Genomic DNA, 17,087 nt, shown 5'->3' with positions numbered 1-17,087 from the left:
ATGTTACGTCTAGTGGCCCAGATCGGCCCCTGCTGAAGATCAAATCAGAGCCAAGGGCACTATGCTGATTTACACCAGCTTCTCTTTTCTCTCAGGCCTTTCAATTCTTTAATAATTGTTGGTGCGTGTCTCTGAATTTGGATACTGCAGAACTACACCGTACAGGACTTCCCCCTTCTTTGGGTTTGTTACAGTTTGTGAGGTGCTCAGTGTAGAAGTGCACATCTGAAAATAATATATTTTAATCAGCAGGGTAAAGAAACAACTTGTGCATTTGGAATAAATTCTTATTTTGATTCTGGTCTTTTTTCCCCCCTACTGGAATAACAGAAAAGTTTGGAGGCGTTTGGCCACTGATTTCTGTGGCAAGAAAGTTTATTAATTTAGGAAATAAGCCAGCACAGGAGTAAAAAAGTAATAATACAAGTATCAGAAATAAATATGGTCCACGGTAAATGAACAGGCCCCGGTACAACATTGGCATTTACCAGTCTGACAGTTGCGGTGGACTTGAAATGAGCCTCAGAGTCTTGTTAGGCTACTTCGACCACTGGGCCAAGCAGCCAACACACCTCACCCCAGTTACACAGTTTCTTAGCCTGTTTTATAAGCATTTAAAAAAATAAACTTTGCAGTAACACTTGCCTGAGTGAGGTAACCGAGGTGGCAGCACCGCAGCTAAGTTTAATTAGTGTAATTTCTTTTGCGACTGTCACAGAAGTCAAGCTGCGCTTTCGGTTAATTTCTTCTTCCCTCTCCAACCTTTCCGTGTTGGGATGTCATGTCAACATTCTTGTGACTGGGGTAATTCCCAGCTTTTCCTCCTGCCCACTATAAACGTTGCCAAATGCTTTGATTACATTTTTCCTCCCCAAGACTTAAATAATCCCGTGTGTGCCTTACTCACTAGTTCTCGGAAGAATCCTCGTGTCCAGCACGAAGTTACCGGATGAGTCAGCATGAATATGTTTTATTACTATGTAAAACGTGCCGGCCAGACACTGACACAGCTGGGTTACGACTGGAGAACGTTGCCACACTCAAGAACCACAGCTATATGGACTGTTTCCCTATCTGAGCATGCGGTATTACTCACAAGACTGAGCACTAAGATAGCAGCAGCTGTGGGGGCTATTTTGGGTTAACCAAACCAGCCACTAGAGCGGCTCGTAATGGCTTATTGCCAGCTGAAATGACAGTGGGTGTGGGGAGGAGGGGATCATGAGCACACACGACACCTGCACCGAAGCCCAGGCTAGTCAGCAGGCAATCTGCTACCAACCACGTACGCTGGGTCTCTTTAATCGCCCCAGCCCACATACTTACATGCTGACACCACAAACCACAATAGTCTGTCCCCTGAGACACCACCGGTCATGGACCTCCTTTCAGCCACACAGAGCACCAGGCAGCTTGCCAACAGCCTCTCGCTGGTGTTAGCCATTTTCCTTCGCGCAAAACATTTTAATTTGGGTCATCCCTGGCCAGGCTGACCTGCTTCTTTGCCTCTCTGCAGCAGTCCCTGCAGGCAGATGCTCTACATCAGCTGTTCTTTCATGCCAGCCATTCGATTTACGGGAGGCTTTCAATGCTCCTAACGGTGAACACTGACGAGGCAGTGAGTCCTGGGGGGGCTGCAGCTACCTTAGAATAGGTGGTATATCAGCTAATCACTGCATCATCTGTGTTAAGATCCTTCAGGATGCTCCTGAAACAAGGAGGGGGAAGTTGTCCTGGCTCAACATTTGTTTGTTGTGGCAGTTGGTTGTTTTTTGTTGGTCTCAAAATGTCTTATTGAAAATTTAACAGTCCCCATTTGCACGTGCAATTCTGCACCTAATTTACACGTGCATTGCATGTGCAAGTCATTGGCTATGCAGGACCCTTGCCTGCACACACACCTGACTGACATGCAGTAACCGTGTACGGATGCACCCATCCATTAGGCAGTCCCACGCACATTTCTAGTATGCTGCACTGCATGTGTGCCGTGTGAAAACCAGAGTAAAGAATGAATGAGCCGGTGAGCTTTTAAACAAAAGCCAGTGCCTCTGCCTCTGCCAGTGTATTTGAGAAACATCCATGAGCCAAACACTTCTGCATGAAGGGACATGGTGGGTTGGTGCCGAGAGTCTCAGCTCAGGGCCAGCATTTAGTTTTTTCTGATTCCATCCTGCGCCCTGGGCCTGGGTTCATCTTTTCTGTGCTGCATTGTCAGGTCCAGGACTGCTCCCTTCTCCGTTAGTAATCGCGGAGTTACAAAGGCCCAATCATGGAGTTACAAAGCAAGCATGCACCATACTCAAAAGATCTTTTGTCCCCCAGTTTCACTTCCCTCTCTGAGCCCCATCCCGCACACAGTTCCCATGCCATGAGTGAGGTTGCAGGTTCAGCCCTTTGCCTACAGGACGTTACTATTTGCTGATCAGATGAAGGCAGCTGTTGGACTCAGGTTTGTGGTGATTTGAAATTCACCTTTCCAAGCATCAGCTAGTCACTGAAAGTTTCCTTCTTCTTCTGAACCCTCCTCCCATAATGTTCGCTGAGAGAGTTGTAGAAAGTGAAAATATGCGCAAAGCAAGCTCAAGGAGTATTGGTGTAATGCGATTTGTCCATTATCAGCACTGGGCAGTTTTTACTCCACATGTTTCGTTTAAACCTGGTCATACATTTCATCTGCTGGGCATTCCTTTGCATAAGGGTCTTTCAGATCTAGGAACCTCTGGGTGCTTTGTAAAGCTGCATTTTCCGTGTCCAAGTCCTGCAGGACATCCCCTTCCAGCACTTCACAGTGTATCCTTAGGATTTGTTCCTCCCATGATCCATCTGCCATTCACCATATTTGTAAGCACAGCCATTCCCTGCAAAAAACTGTTTCAAGGTCTCCCCAATCCACTTTCACAAATAACTGTGGCATGGTAGATGACATGATTAAATAAATGCAGTTAAATAATGTTCACCGTTTAAAAATTAACAGTGGACTGAAAGAAGGTAGCGAGGGAGCCAGCAGGGAAATATACCTGAATACGGACAATAGCATCTAGCAACCTTTCCTAGGCTGGTGGGTATAACCTTGATCTTCCACTCAGTTTCCATCATGTTAACAGTGGTTCCACTCCTTCTCATAAACGCACACTGCAGACCTGTCGATATTATTCATCACATTCTCCACTGCCTCCTTTTTTGCCCCGTTATGTTATGAAAAGTTATTCCAGCATCAGTCAAACTTCTCTGACCTTCGTGTTGTTGGACTACAGAAGCATACTAAGTGTGTGGGGGGAAGCAGAAAAGACTCGTAAGAAGTTCAGGTTTCATGTCTGTTCTTGGGATGACATGCTAAGGGCAATCCACTGGACACAAGCTGCACAACAAGCCCATTTGCAGGGTTAGCATCCCACTGGAGGATGTCATTTGCCAAGAATGCCAGGAACCTGAAGTTGACCTGGGTCTTTATTATGGACATCAATAACATGTGTATAATGCAGCAGTAAGTTCCACTGACTTCTCACAGGGCATCTCTGGAAATCATTTTATTCAGGAATTATTCCAAATATAGAGATGTAGGGGATATATTTTTCTCTCCATTTGTTCTTCAAAATATAAAAGGCAAATACAAAAAATAATATCAACATGTAGGTATGCATAAAATCCAGGACATCCAAATAATGGATCTATTATTAGAGTGACAATATTTCTATAGCTAACGCTTCCTCTCCATTGACACCTGCATCAGTAAAACAAGAGACTATCCACGTGCTTTGAGATTATGTGGTCATAGAGAAAGGGTGATTCTAAACACAGCTTTCATGGTTAATTTGCCTGACACAGATCCTAGGGGATACTTCTGACCCAAAGAACATTTAACTAAGTAACTAGGATGTGGGTAATTAATTTACCAGACCTGCTTTCCTCTGTGCAATCACTAATAGGGGAAAGTGTCTACCCAACAATGCATGTTACAGAGATAACGGCATAAAAGGTGTAGGGCAGTGCCTCAGTGTGAACTGACATAGTTCCAGTACAGGCTGAACACGTTTACCCTGGGGGTGAAGATCTGCCCCCGTGGCTTTGGACAGAGATGCTGGCATTCGTTCCACTGGTGTAAGTTGGGAGTAACTTCATGGGAACGGATGGAAGCAGTTGAGAATTACACTGGGGTAACAGAAGACTCTGATCAGAAGTGTAACTTTACATCACCTTAACTTGACCTAGACGGCAAGGAGGAAGATGTACCTGCCCAGTCCTGTCCAGGCCTTTCTAACACGTTTTAGATCATGAAGCCGACACAAAAACGGTCACTCTTCTTTTGAAATGTGTGTGATAAAGAGAGCTAGACATTTATGCACAATAACAGCGTTGCTTAACAGTGACTGTATATCATATTAAACGTAATAGTCATCGCTAGCATGTGACACTAAGATTGTTCAGGGCCAGCCTAAGGCTCAAGTTCTGCTCCCAAGTCACTGTCAATGGCGATAGATTCTGGCATTATATCAGTTATGCCTCCGTTCAGTTCATTTCTAACTGTACAATCTGAAAAAGCTCGACGAGCTGCCTTAGCGCTTACCTTTTCTTCCGCTGTGCAGCTAATATAAATATTATCACGATGGTCAGAAAACTTAAGACTACTGCAATGAGGAGGAACAGCTGCTTTTCATCTTTTCTGGACACTGCGAAGACAAACCACAAAGCATTCAAGGAATTTCTCCGTTCTGTAGTAACTACATTATACTGCAAAGAGACTGGAGCCAAGGACAAAATCCCGTTTTCCCATCATACGTGTTAGTGTATCATTAGATTTAACACGCTGCACACATCCATTAATCCTTGCAAATATTTTAGGGTTGGACGCATGATGCCCCGCTGTGGACCGCATTTTGTGCACTGCTGCCACTCTTTGCTGAACTGAAATGTTTATCACCCACTAATGTCAAAAGGGAAACATCTTTCACAACCCTCGAGCCAGCAGGCCCAATTCTGATCTCACTCATGCTGGTGAGAGTCTGGGGTGTTATTTTAGATTTACAGTGGTGTAGTGGAATTGGGGGTGAAAATGTGTATTTCCAAAGGGAATTAACGTTTTCACAATTCTTGTTTTAGTGTTTCCAATCGCCAAGGAAAGGAAGCGCCTCCCACAAAACATTTACAACCTGAATAGCCCAGGCAGACAGAGGGGAGACAGAAATTTCTCTGGCCCGCGCCCTGCCCAGAAGAGTAACCCTCTCCAAATATGTGCTGTACAGGGCACTTAGTTGTTTTGAGTCCTAATTATAAAAAGCTGCTAACATAATGAAACAGATTTTAAATTCAGTCCAGATGGGCCCACTGTAACCATGACGCTCATGTAGCCAGGTCACAGAAACAATACAATTGGTCACCTGCATCCTATGATAACCCAGTGCAGTTTGACTGTATTAATGTGGAACCCCCCACACCCCAAAAAACCCATCATGCCTTCCTCCTCATCTCATAATCCTTCGTGGTGGGAAAGGCTGCTGGGATTTAGTTCATAGGAAGACACGATGGGGGTGGTTTGGGTGAGGGATGCTGGTTGAAGGATTGTTTCCTTCTCCCCTGCCCAGCACTCTGCTCCCAGCGGCTGTGAAGTCTCCAGCCTCTCTGTGGCCTCAGGCCCCAGAGCTGACAGCTGGGCTGAGCTGCACCTGGGCTGCTTCTGAGGCAAGAAGTGACGAGGCAGCAGCAGAAGGTAGGGCAGGTTCCTAGCAACAATAAGATTTTGCTGACTTCTTCCCCTCTCCCTGTGGGCACAACGCAGGGGGTTCCCTGTTACGACCTCCACCCCCGAGGGTCACACCGTATGGGCTGGGAAACACCTGCACATTGAGTTCTCACCACAGACTGCGTGCAGCCAGAGACAGTCTGAGCATGTGGATGACACATATTCCAGGGAATGGGGTGTGCTCCTGCACCCCACGGTGAGTACAAAGTGTCTCCGAGCTCAGAGTCAGATATTCCCTCCAGGCCAAAGACTCAGTACCCTGCAGTACTTCCACTATCCCTGCATTCATTCATACTGCTGCTGTCATAGCTAATTAAACCAAGATTTCCCCAGATGCTGCTTCCCAGAAGTGGTGTGTCACTCCATTTATAAGTGGGTTTACTCACTAATCTTGTGTCTGGTGCTGTCCTGGGATGACCAGATCCAGAAATGCCATGGCTGTGACCCAGCCTTGGAAGTGATTTTCTGTTGGGATGCCTATACCATCCTTGCTTTGTAGCAAGTCAGGGGAAGAGGATTGTATCCGCATGCTGCCCCTCTGCTCCTAGACCTCTCTCCTCCCAAAATCACCAGTCCCATTTCAGCAACCAGAAATCCCCCTCTGTCAGCTAAACCCTCTCCATCCACGCCAAGGTCAAGTAGCTGGTGAGCGGGGAAGGAATCCTGCCCCCAGGATGTGGTTCTCCACAGCCCACTGCTTCCTGGGGCTGCATGGTCCTGCACTCAGAACAAACAATGGCCAACAGACCCACATAGTGGCAGATCAAACAGCACAGCACGTCCTCTGTCCCTAGTCCCCAAATCCTGCCCCATGGAGGCTTGGAAAGTGTTCTCATGGAACTGGACTGCATGGCATACTGGGGTGCCGGACTCCCTGTAGTCAGCTCTGCAAAATTAGCCCCGGTCCAGCAAAACTGTTTCAGTTCTGCGGCCAGCAGAGCACTGCATGACAGGAAAGAGGCAGTTTCCTGTCTGTAAAATGGGGAGGTGTTTGGTGAAGGTGAAATAGCCCATGTCTGCAACGTGCTTTGAAGCAGCAAAACTATCTGTGGGCCAGATCTCCAGTTCTCAGTCTCAAGAGAACTTGGGTTGGACTAGATGACCTCCTGAGGTCCCTTCCAACCCTGATATTCTATGATTCTGTGATAAGACAGACCGATAATGGTGGCCCACGCCGCACTCGTTTCTTTCGCTGTCTCCTACCGTAGAAGCACTCGCGCGTCCATTCACTCCAAAAGCCCTTGTCAGCACAGAACACATTTGTTTTCCCTCGTACACGGACACATGCGACATGGCTTCGATTGGACTGGGAGAAGGTAAAGGCAGTTTCCACTTGAGTTGACACAGACTGAGAAACAAGAGAGCATGCAGAATAAAGAAGGTTGATTGGTTACGTGCTACAGGATTTAGACCAGGTATCTACACTAGAAACTGACATCAGTATAACTATGTCATTCCACGCCCCCAGCTACGCCGTTGCACCGACTTAACCCCCGGTCTAGACAGTGCCAACGGGAGAGCTTCTTCGGAGGCTGATTAAATCCCCCCCACTTTGTTTATTTGAAATGCATTTAGTGATGGCTTTCGACAAACCCAGCCAGAGTAAAACGAACAAACCAACCAACCGCCTAAACAAATTGTACTTGCATGTGATCTATGGCCATAGTTTATTCTTGCTAATTTGTGGAGCCCTTCATAAAGTTCACTAACTGGTGTATTATAATTTGCCAGTAAATGTAGCATTACAGGAATTCATTCTAGCAATTTTGGAGCCCAAATTGTAACTGACCAGGCACAAGGAAAGGCACTGCACATCAGCGTTAGATTGTGTTTGGCACCACTTCTTTGAAGAAGTTAAAATTACACTTGCATTGGGCCAAATCCTGAAGTCCTTGCTCAGGCAAAACTCCCATGGATTCCACGGAAAGCTTTGCCGAGTGCAGGCTGCGGAATTGACACAATTAATATTTTGGATGTTTGAATTGGAAAGTTGCTCAAGTATCTCCTGGGGCCTCAGAAGAAGCCAGGGCCCCTTTTTGCCAGCACCATGCCCTGAAGAGACTCCAGTCTATACAGACAGGCCAAAGGAGCTGGGAGAAAGGAAGTACTGTTATCCCCATTTTACAAATGGGAAACTGAGTCCCAGAGAGATAAAGCGACTTGCTTGTGGTAACACATGACGTCTGGGGAAACACTAGATTCGAACCCAGATCTCCTATATCCTAATTAGAGGCCATAGCTATAAAACCAGGCTTCACCCAGAAAGCAATGAACATCTGATGGTACAGTCCCCCCTAGAAGTGAGAATATACTTCTCCCCAAAACACATGTCTGTTCCCTTTTTAAAGCCTTTGTTCCCTTCTCTCCCCAAGATCTGGCAATAAGAAGTGGGGTCTGGCATAACTATCTCTATTCTCTGCTTCCCAGTCAGGCACCAAGCAGGGAGGTCGCTTGCCATAGCATCCCTGCACCCATTCAAGAACTGAGAAGAGTGTGGTGCAGGCAACTCTTCCCCCTTCACCCGCTGAAGGGGGGGGAGCCGGGCATGACAGCCTGTTCCCTCCGCCTCCCATCCATTCGAGTACTGGTGTAGGGGCTAGTCAGTCGAGGTGAAGCTATGGGACAGCCAGGGCCCTGGGGCACTAAGCTCAGCCAGGGGAAGGAATGACGTGCTTTTACCTCCATGCGCATGCACAGTGGAGAATCTGGCAGCCACGTCTCTCTGCCCCTCGCAGATCTTACAGTCCGATCCAGAAGGCACAAGATTGGATCTTTTTATATGTAACCTTATATTCCATCTGTAAAGGTCATATCCTGCCCTCTGTTACACCATCGTACGTCTGGAGCAGGCTCCAGCCCAGTGTCTCTTTTCAGCGGGTCAAACTTTGCCCCAATGCACCCATAAACCCTCACTCCTCACGGACTTCTACAAACTGCTGGCAGCTAATGAGCCTCCCCACCATTCAGTTTAGGGCTGTTCCTTCCCTGCTTCAGTTTCCAGCCCTCCCATCCCATCCTGATGGCAAGGAGATGGAACAGGCTTCATGATGAGCAATCTTCTTGCTCATCATAAACGAGAGCCCTTTGTAAGAAAGCTGGTTATCAACAACCCCGTGCGTCGCATACCGCCCAGGGATCATCACCATCCCGTTCTGTCAGCTGCACCTCGTAGTCCAGGCAGTGTGGGGGGGTACCCCCCGCAGGAGGGCTCCACTCCACGTGAACTTCCTCAGAGGCAGAAATGGAAACCGACAGCTTCTCAGGCGGAGAAGGTTTGACTGAAAAGGAGAGAGACAAGATCAGACCTTCTACTGGGGAACCGTTGTTACTCTCAGCACTAGTTGAACTTCGGCGGCTTCCCCTGAGACGGTACTCACTGTCCACTGTCATCCCGACAACCAGCTGTGTGGATGTGGGCTGCGCTGAAGACAGACGTGGGCCATTATACTTAGTTCTGAATGTCAGTGTGAATTAGATTCTTCCCCTGAAACATGGGGTTTGGTACTTAAAGCTCTTTCATGCCTGGCAAGTATTTGGAGATGTTATTGTAGTTGAAATGGCATTGGTCAGCAGCACAATTCAGGGCAACTGGACCTGTATTCCCCTCCGTGGTCCAGCCAGGGCACCCGTATTTAGGTTTCCAGCTCTCTTGGGTGGAGACATGTGTCTCTCTCCCTCCTGACCAGGGTATTTTCAGGCTGCCAAGCTCCCTGCCTACACTGTGAATTCCCCAGCAACATCAGGACTGCTTTACTTTCCTCCTCAGAGACAAGGAACAGTGGAACTGCCATGGTTAAATTACCACCCAGCTCTTTCTAAGCAAGCACATATTCCTAAAATAAAAGCATTACAGAAAAAACAATAAAAGAACCTACAGGTGCCAGATGTCAACGCCAACAAGAGGTCTGGCTGGTGAGCAGCCCTTCAACTCCACCCCTGGGAGGTTTCCCTGCAGTTACCAGGCTCAGAACAAGAACACAGATGGGGCCGAGACCTTCCAACTCTTCCCAGCGAAGATTGGAACCTGTCCATTTGCAGGATCAGAACGAAGGACAGGAGTCAGGCTATTTAACCTAAGTCCTTTCTTTGTCTGTTGGTCCCTGGAGAATCGAGTCTGAACCAGTCCATGGGAGCCTCTCTCCAGGTGGTGGTACTGCTTGGATGATATTACAACCCAAGTGAATTTGCCTAATCACCCTCCACTGTTCTTAATCCTGCGGGGTGTGGTCCCCTCCCTATGGAATTCTGTACAATGCCTGGCCCACAATGATACATACATTTAATTCAGTAAGGTTTGTCCAGGGTATTGCAAGAAATTTGCCCTGTCGGCATCAGCACATCATCTGTCACTGCTCAAAAGCTTGTTGCAAATCTCCATCTTGCCACTAACTGCACCTGGGTTTGAGTTAGCTTGCTGTTGTGAACCTGGGCGTGGAGATGTCCACACACCAAGGGGACATCCACCCTCTGCCAGAGGCTTTGCCTTCTCTTGTGTACATCTCTTGTGTACAAATGCTGTGAGAAGTCACAGCATTTCCTGCCTCCTGGGGGGAAGGGACAGCGTGGCCCCGTGTTCTTCTACTATAGGAATTGTTAATTATTGCTCCCTTCTTAAGTAAGGGTCTATCATGGACCCAGACTGTGCCAGAGAGATTTTTAAGTGGAATTTCACATTAAAATCAATGGCTGTGCATTTGTGAGAGTAGTCTGCTTAAAAACCTATGGCATAATCCAGTCCATAATACCCAGAGCTTTGGCTTCAGTGGTAAATGTTCCAGGACTTAAGAGATCCTTCTGTCAAACCAGCTTTGTCGCATGAAGTTACATATTGCAGAGCAGCAGCAAGCGTATTCGTGCCCTCTAAAAATAGAGCAATTGCATGCAGTCACCACCATTAGAGATGGAAGAGACCCCGGTAAGTAGAGCCGGTCACAGGATGGAAAAGATGGATAGAACGAAAGAGCTTTCACCATTAATTTTCCATTTTAAAAAGGCTGGTTTTCATCCGAAAAAGACTTTCAAATGAAAAATGTCTGGAGTCATGACGGCCGTTCCTAGGCCCTGCAGCCTCTCCGTCAGAAGTGTTGTTAATACTGAGGAGGTAAATCAATCCCAGTCACGCGCCAACTTCCTAGGTAGAAACATTCTATATTGCCCTCCCATAGGATGATAGCTAAAAGGAGCGAATCGCATAGGTGAGGTGTAAAATGGTTTACAAAACCCACTACAGCCCCCTTCTCTGTTACACAACCTGTATTCCGGCACGTCTCCCCCACCACTCCGACTCCGATCATCTCCTGCGCTTTGATGACTTCACCCTCACGACAGCCCTGTGTCGGGCAAACAGGGCTACAGAGCTAGTGAGTAGAGCGCAGAGAGAGAGGAACTGATTTTCCAGTTCGCCACCCGTTAAAAAAAACAAATTCAGGTCAACTTGAAACAGTTTCAGCAAACCAAAGAGCAAAATTTGTCTTGGGTTAAAGTGTTTCTTTTTGTTCTCAAGACTTTTTACACAATTTTAATTTAAGAAATTTAAGAAAATTTCAAAACAAAGTCATTTCAAATTGAAAAATCAAACTGGTTTCATTCTGAAAGTGTTGAAAAGAAGGTTTTAGATTTTTTCAGATTTTTTTCAGACTTTTCCTACCGCCAAACAAAAGGAATTTGGCGAATTCAACACAAATTTGCAAAATGTTTCTGTCAGCCTGAATCCGCATCTTTTGGCGCAAAAATGTTTTGGAGAAAAACTTCTGCCTAGTTCTAATATTAAAGTGCCTTGCCTAAAGTCACACAGGAAGCCTTGGACCAACATATTTATGTGAGAGTAAGGGAGCTTAGATTGGTGCGATTTCCAGGCCATGAGGCCCTATGAAGGGGCAGTGGAGCACATTTGTACTCCATTCTATTAGCTATCTATGCCACGCTCCAGTTTTCAGTCCGCCGAGGGGGCGGCTCCTTCGAAACTCACTTATGGTTTTTAGCCAAGAAATCTAACAGTAACTGTCATACTGCGTCCAGTTGTATCCCTCTTGGTTTTAATAAAAAGCTGGAAGGCCGCTGCTCTTTTCTGAACTATCACGAGTTGTATTAAGACACAGAGCAGCTGTTTCTGTTCCAGCGGCCATTCTTATTACATCACTCACAGTCCGTGATAGGCCACATCAGGCACTATCTGTGCAATACAGAACAGAGTCTTTGCTCTCACCAGTACTGCCCCATCATACTCAGAGTGACGATCATCTGAAGGGCCAGCCAGGGACACAGTTGCTAGGTGAAAGAGGGGGAAACACCTGTCCTATGAGCAGGAACCCCCCACCCATGTAGCTGGAGGTCCCCACTTTCTCCCAGCATCTGCAACATTCTGTTTCTTTCCACGACGATTGACAAAATTCTCCCTTAATATGGCCATCAGGATGGCACTAGGAAACACCTTTGTAGACTGGTTATCACTTTTAGGGCCAAATCCAGAGGTCTGGGGGAGAGGATAAGTTCAGGTGACTTACACCTACTTCCAGCATCCTCAATGCGACTGTTAAACCAGTTAGACACCCTCAGTTGCCACTGTTTACTGAGACATTGAATTTGGCCCTTAGGTTGGACCAGAACAAACTGGCTTCATGTAAGCGAGCCTTTAGTTGATTTTCTGAAAATGGGCCCAGCACTTTCCCCACGCTATAAGCACCTTTAACACACACAGTAGTTACTGCAAAGTCTGAAGACTTCAGTTCAACACCTAAATTACCCAGTCATTACAGCTGCCCAGCCAAGATCATAAAACTACCCCACCAGCCCATAAGAGCCAGATCCTCAGCTGGTGTAGAGCAGCAAAGCTTCATTGCTTTCTGCTCATAGCTGTGAAAGTTTTCTAGGGTTGCCAACTTTTTGACTGAACAAAACCGAACACCTTTGCCCTGGCCCTTCCCCAAGTCCCCACCCACTCCATCCCCCCGCCTCCTTGTGTCATTCACTCTCCCTCACCCTCACTCACTGGCTCATCTTCATCCGGCTGAGAAGGGTCCCTTTTCGACTGGGTCTTCAGTTGAAAACTGGACACCTGGCAACCCTCAGGCCTCCTGTAAAGCCCAGGGCAGGGAACCTCCCCCTGTGAATCCTGCACCTAGCTCAGTAATTTGAGGTTGAACTGGAGAAGCTCTTTTACCAAGTCAGCCAGGCTTGATTTAAAGATGGCAAATAATGGAGACTGTACCACATCCTTTGGTAAACAGTTCCAACAGTTAATTACCATCACACTGACAAACCATTGAAACCTGGCCCCAAGACAGCTACTGAACCATCCCAGGGTCTACTAGACCATTTAAGAACCGGCATCTTTCCCCACGAAGCCTGCAAAAATAGATAGGCCCATTGTCATCATTACCTAGATTCTGAAGATGGAATGTGAAGTAGGAGGGTCTCAGCCACGTGGACTCTGAAGAACCATTAACACAGACATTGAAATCAGTATATTCTGCCTGCCTCAGGTTTTGCAAATTGCATCCAGTATTTCTTCCATGAGTCTGACGATAGTCATCACATTGCACTGCATGATCCAGCCCTTCGTACCTATGCATAAGTTAGGAAAATTCTGTTACATGCCATATTTAAATGGAGGATTTTTTAAATATTTGCACTGTGTTTTATTTTTCAGAAAGGTCTGACAGGTCATTGACTAATACAGTTCATGATCCAATGATTCAGTGAAATAAATATGCAAGATCAATCAAGATCTACACCAGAATGACCTCTTTAATCATTAGTCAGAGTGAATAAATATTCATGTCACTACTTCATGATCATATAAAAACCCATAGTATTAAATATGAATCCTGTTTGTTCCTGGGCTGGCTATGGTGAAAAACTAGTTGACACTGAAAAAAGAAGTTGTGTTTCATGTCCTGTCTTAAAAGGTTGATGATTTAAAAAAATTGCCCTAAAAGTGAGGAGGGCCAGGAAGCAGAAGAAAAGACTCGTCTTTGGATCCTCTTTTCTCTAAAGTTTCAGACTAAGCCAAACTAAAAATATGTTTTCAAAGAAGGCCATGACTCAGTCAAAGTCTGGTGAGTAACCAGACTTTCTTGGAAAGAGACGCACCCAGGCTAGCGGGTAAGCCATCAGGGGTCACTCGCGATGACGGTTGAGATGCCATATGGCTGAGCGTTAGAACGTGGAGACGGCAGCTTTTACCATTGGAGCCGAACATAGAGAACGTTCCTTTTTGCAATGAGGTCACATGGTGCAGGAAGATTGCAAGGTAACACATCCCCTGACCCAAGGTAGCAACGTGCGTCAGTCTGTTGGAAACCCTGGGAGGTCTGGTCACTCAGTGGACTCTCAGCTGAAGAGGTGCGCACCTTTTCTTTCCAGCTACTCCACCCTGGGGAGATACTCGCGTAACAACTGCTACCATGGGTCACCAGCGGGAAGTCATCCCAGGGTTATGAATCCCAGCCTCTACCAGCAGAGCTAACGGATAAGCAGCCTCATAGAATATCAGAGTTGGAAGGGACCTCTGGAGGTCATCTAGTCCAACCCCCTGCTCAAAGCAGGACCAATCTCCAACTAAATCATCCCAGCCAGGGCTTTGTCAAGCCTGACCTTAAAAACTTCTAAGGAAGGAGATTCTACCACCTCCCTAGGTAACGCATTCCAGTGTTTCACCACCCTCCTAGTGAAAAAGTTTTTCCTAATATCCAACCTAAATCTCCCCCACTGCAACTTGAGACCGTTACTCCTTGTCCTGTCATCTGCTATCACTGAGAATAGTCTAGATCCATCCTCTTTGGATCCACCTTTCAGGTAGTTGAAAGCAGCTATCAAATCCCCCCTCATTCTTCTCTTCCGTAGACTAAACAATCCCAGTTCCCTCAGCCTCTCCTCATAAGTCATGTGTTCCAGTCCCCTAATCATTTTTGTTGCCCTTCACTGGACATTTTCCAATTTTTCCACATCCTTCTTGTAGTGTGGGGCCCAAAACTGGACACAGAACTCCAAACGAGGCCTCTTATCCCCTGAGACCAGCTCCTCCAGAGGAAGCACAGGACACACTGAAACATGGTGTACACAACACCAGAGCCAGGAGCTCTCGGGGAGGAAGTGATGCCTTGACCCGGCAGCCGGGGGTACCTTGTTCTCGGTCACAGTAAGTATCTGCACGGTTACGTTTCCCAAGCAAATTACAGCTTCGTGCAGCATCGGGAATCCCTCCCCTCATCTGTGCCAGGAACATTCCTCCAGCCAGGGCCAAAGCAGGCCCGCGCACTCAGCTGTGGGCTCACGCCAGGGGATCTCCAGCTCACCTGCCCAAGAGGCCATGCTCACTTGGCTGCTTGCACTGCGGGGGGCTGGCCAGCGCTGCCAGCAGCATGTACATTCCCAGCGGGAAAGGGCTGTATAAGGGCACGGTAGGGACACGGTGCTGGCCCTGACCCCTCTGCATACTGGTTGGTGGCTGTGCTGGCCGGAGGGCTGACTTTGCACACTGTGGGCCACTGGCACATACCCCTCCCCGCCCTCCAGCTAGAAGCATTATAGGCTCAGCAGGTATTGCACCTCTGGGGCGCCCATCTAGATGCACCTTCTCCAGTACTTCCTAACACTGAGCTCCAGTATGGTCCTTAACATCCCACGCTCAGGGGAGGGAACCCTTCTTCCTTGCCCAGATCCTGGACATTCCACTAGTGGGTCCATTTCTGCTAGGGCAGGGCTGGTACCCCAACTTCCTGCTTGCTTGGAGTCCTTCCGTGAAGTTTGCCGGAGGGCTGAATTTAGCCATTCTGTTCAAAGCCCAGTGAGTGTCCCTGTGCAGCGTATATTATCCAGGAAAGGTCCCTCTCTTCACTTTAATAAACAAACAAACTCCTGCAATTTGAAAAATGACCTTGGTGCAGTGGCCATGTCAATGGGAAGGCATTCCAGCTCCAGGCGTTTGTTCCTGTGATTAGGTGTTCCAATTCACAGTCATGTTTTTCAAACAGATCTTCGGCATTATTGTTACTAACACAACTTCTAAACAGTTTTGATAGTAGTTGGCAAAATTGCTAAAAGCATGTGGAAACCAACAACTGGATAGATATCAGTGTCCCATTTGCATGGGGAAAGTAAAAACAATGCCTTACCAATAATTCACTTTTGCATTACTTATAACAAATGTGACAGTGCGTTGTTAATTCACTTTGGTCCAAAAGTCCAACTTTGTCTTTCCTAAAGAAAAGAATCCTAGGTGGCACCTTGCAGCAGGCCAATAGGATTAACTAGACAGAAGAAATGGCTGTAAAATGCATGAATTAATGCACCACTACACTTTAACAGCCCCCTAACTTTTGTGGGATACACATTCAGGGACCTAGAGTGGCCGGGGTGCAAAAGAAGATAAAAAGCCTAGAAACATTAACCTTCAGACTAGGCTGCTCATTAGGACTGGTGAACGCAAGCCAATTCCCACAAAATTCAGATTTACTTGACTTTATGGATAGCAGAAATGCGTGGCGGACATGCTTTAGTTCTGATGGGAAAGGCAGGGGCTCCAAGGTGCAAAACACATGCAAAATACACACACCTGGTGCAGAAAGCACCACTCATGTGAAGAAAGGGGACCCTCACCAGGAGGCAAAGAGGAGGCTGTATTTACAGACTAACACTGGGGAGCTCACCCCTTTGGATCTGTGTGCAGATGGGCACGGGCTGTGCGTGCAGTTCTTTTCATGGTGAATGGCCTGGCCCTGGGGCTAGGTGAGGACAGGGCTCTGCAGACCACAGGGAGTGGCGCTCTGGGTGGTGTAGAAGGGACATGCCCAGACTGAGGTACATTCCCCCCCACCCAAACTCTGCTGTAGGAGCCATTAGCATCTCTGCTGAGCCTCTCCATGCTGTGTAACCTCTCGACAGATGGGTCCAGGGGAATGGCTGACATAGGCATGGCTCTCCCAAGGATGACTTGGGTGCAGTGAATCCCCCAATGTCCCTGGTCCTACAGCTAAACCACTAACCATTCTGCAGAGTGGGGGAGGGTAAACCCCACCTACGCTGTTCTGCTACTGCCCTCTTCTATGGGAGGAAGTGATCTCGTGCTTTAAGAGCTGTCCCAGGTTACCCTGAAGGCAGTCAGAAGGGGCCCCTCTCCAGTCAATTTTGAATCTTGAAAAGTTTAATCTTTTTTAAGCCATTTGTTTAGTGCAGCTGTGAATCTGTGGCAGTCTGTAGCCCTATGTTCATCCTTTCTACAAGGCTATGATGGATTTTGTACAAAATATGCTTTGTGAGGTATTGTTTGAGAACTCAACTTGCTGATCGTTATTGTCCTGGTAAAATGTGTGTGGCAACTTTGTATGTAAAGGTATAAGATTTTACT

General features: G+C 47.1%; 1 protein-coding gene across 3 annotated transcripts in view; it reads right to left on the bottom strand.

The window, feature by feature from the left end:
* Positions 1-341: 341 nt before the first annotated feature.
* IL13RA2 (interleukin 13 receptor subunit alpha 2) overlaps positions 342-17,087 on the bottom strand; it is a 32,801-nt gene continuing 16,055 nt past the window's right edge. For 2 of the 3 annotated variants that reach the window (XM_073358584.1, XM_073358585.1), the window contains 5 exons: positions 13,119-13,303; positions 8,867-9,018; positions 6,944-7,088; positions 4,568-4,670; positions 342-3,590 (listed from right to left, as the gene is read on the bottom strand). In XM_073358584.1, the coding sequence (XP_073214685.1) occupies positions 3,542-3,590; positions 4,568-4,670; positions 6,944-7,088; positions 8,867-9,018; positions 13,119-13,303 (634 nt within the window). In that variant the 3' untranslated portion in view covers positions 342-3,541. The remainder of the gene's footprint in view (positions 3,591-4,567; positions 4,671-6,943; positions 7,089-8,866; positions 9,019-13,118; positions 13,304-17,087) is intronic. The other variant, XM_073358586.1, reaches the window with a different exon arrangement.

This window comes from Lepidochelys kempii, chromosome 9 (assembly GCF_965140265.1).
Source record: "Lepidochelys kempii isolate rLepKem1 chromosome 9, rLepKem1.hap2, whole genome shotgun sequence".
NCBI classification, from domain to species: Eukaryota; Metazoa; Chordata; order Testudines; family Cheloniidae; genus Lepidochelys; species Lepidochelys kempii.
The sequence above is the reverse complement of the archived record's forward strand: the minus strand, read 5'-3'. Positions and strand labels throughout refer to the sequence as shown.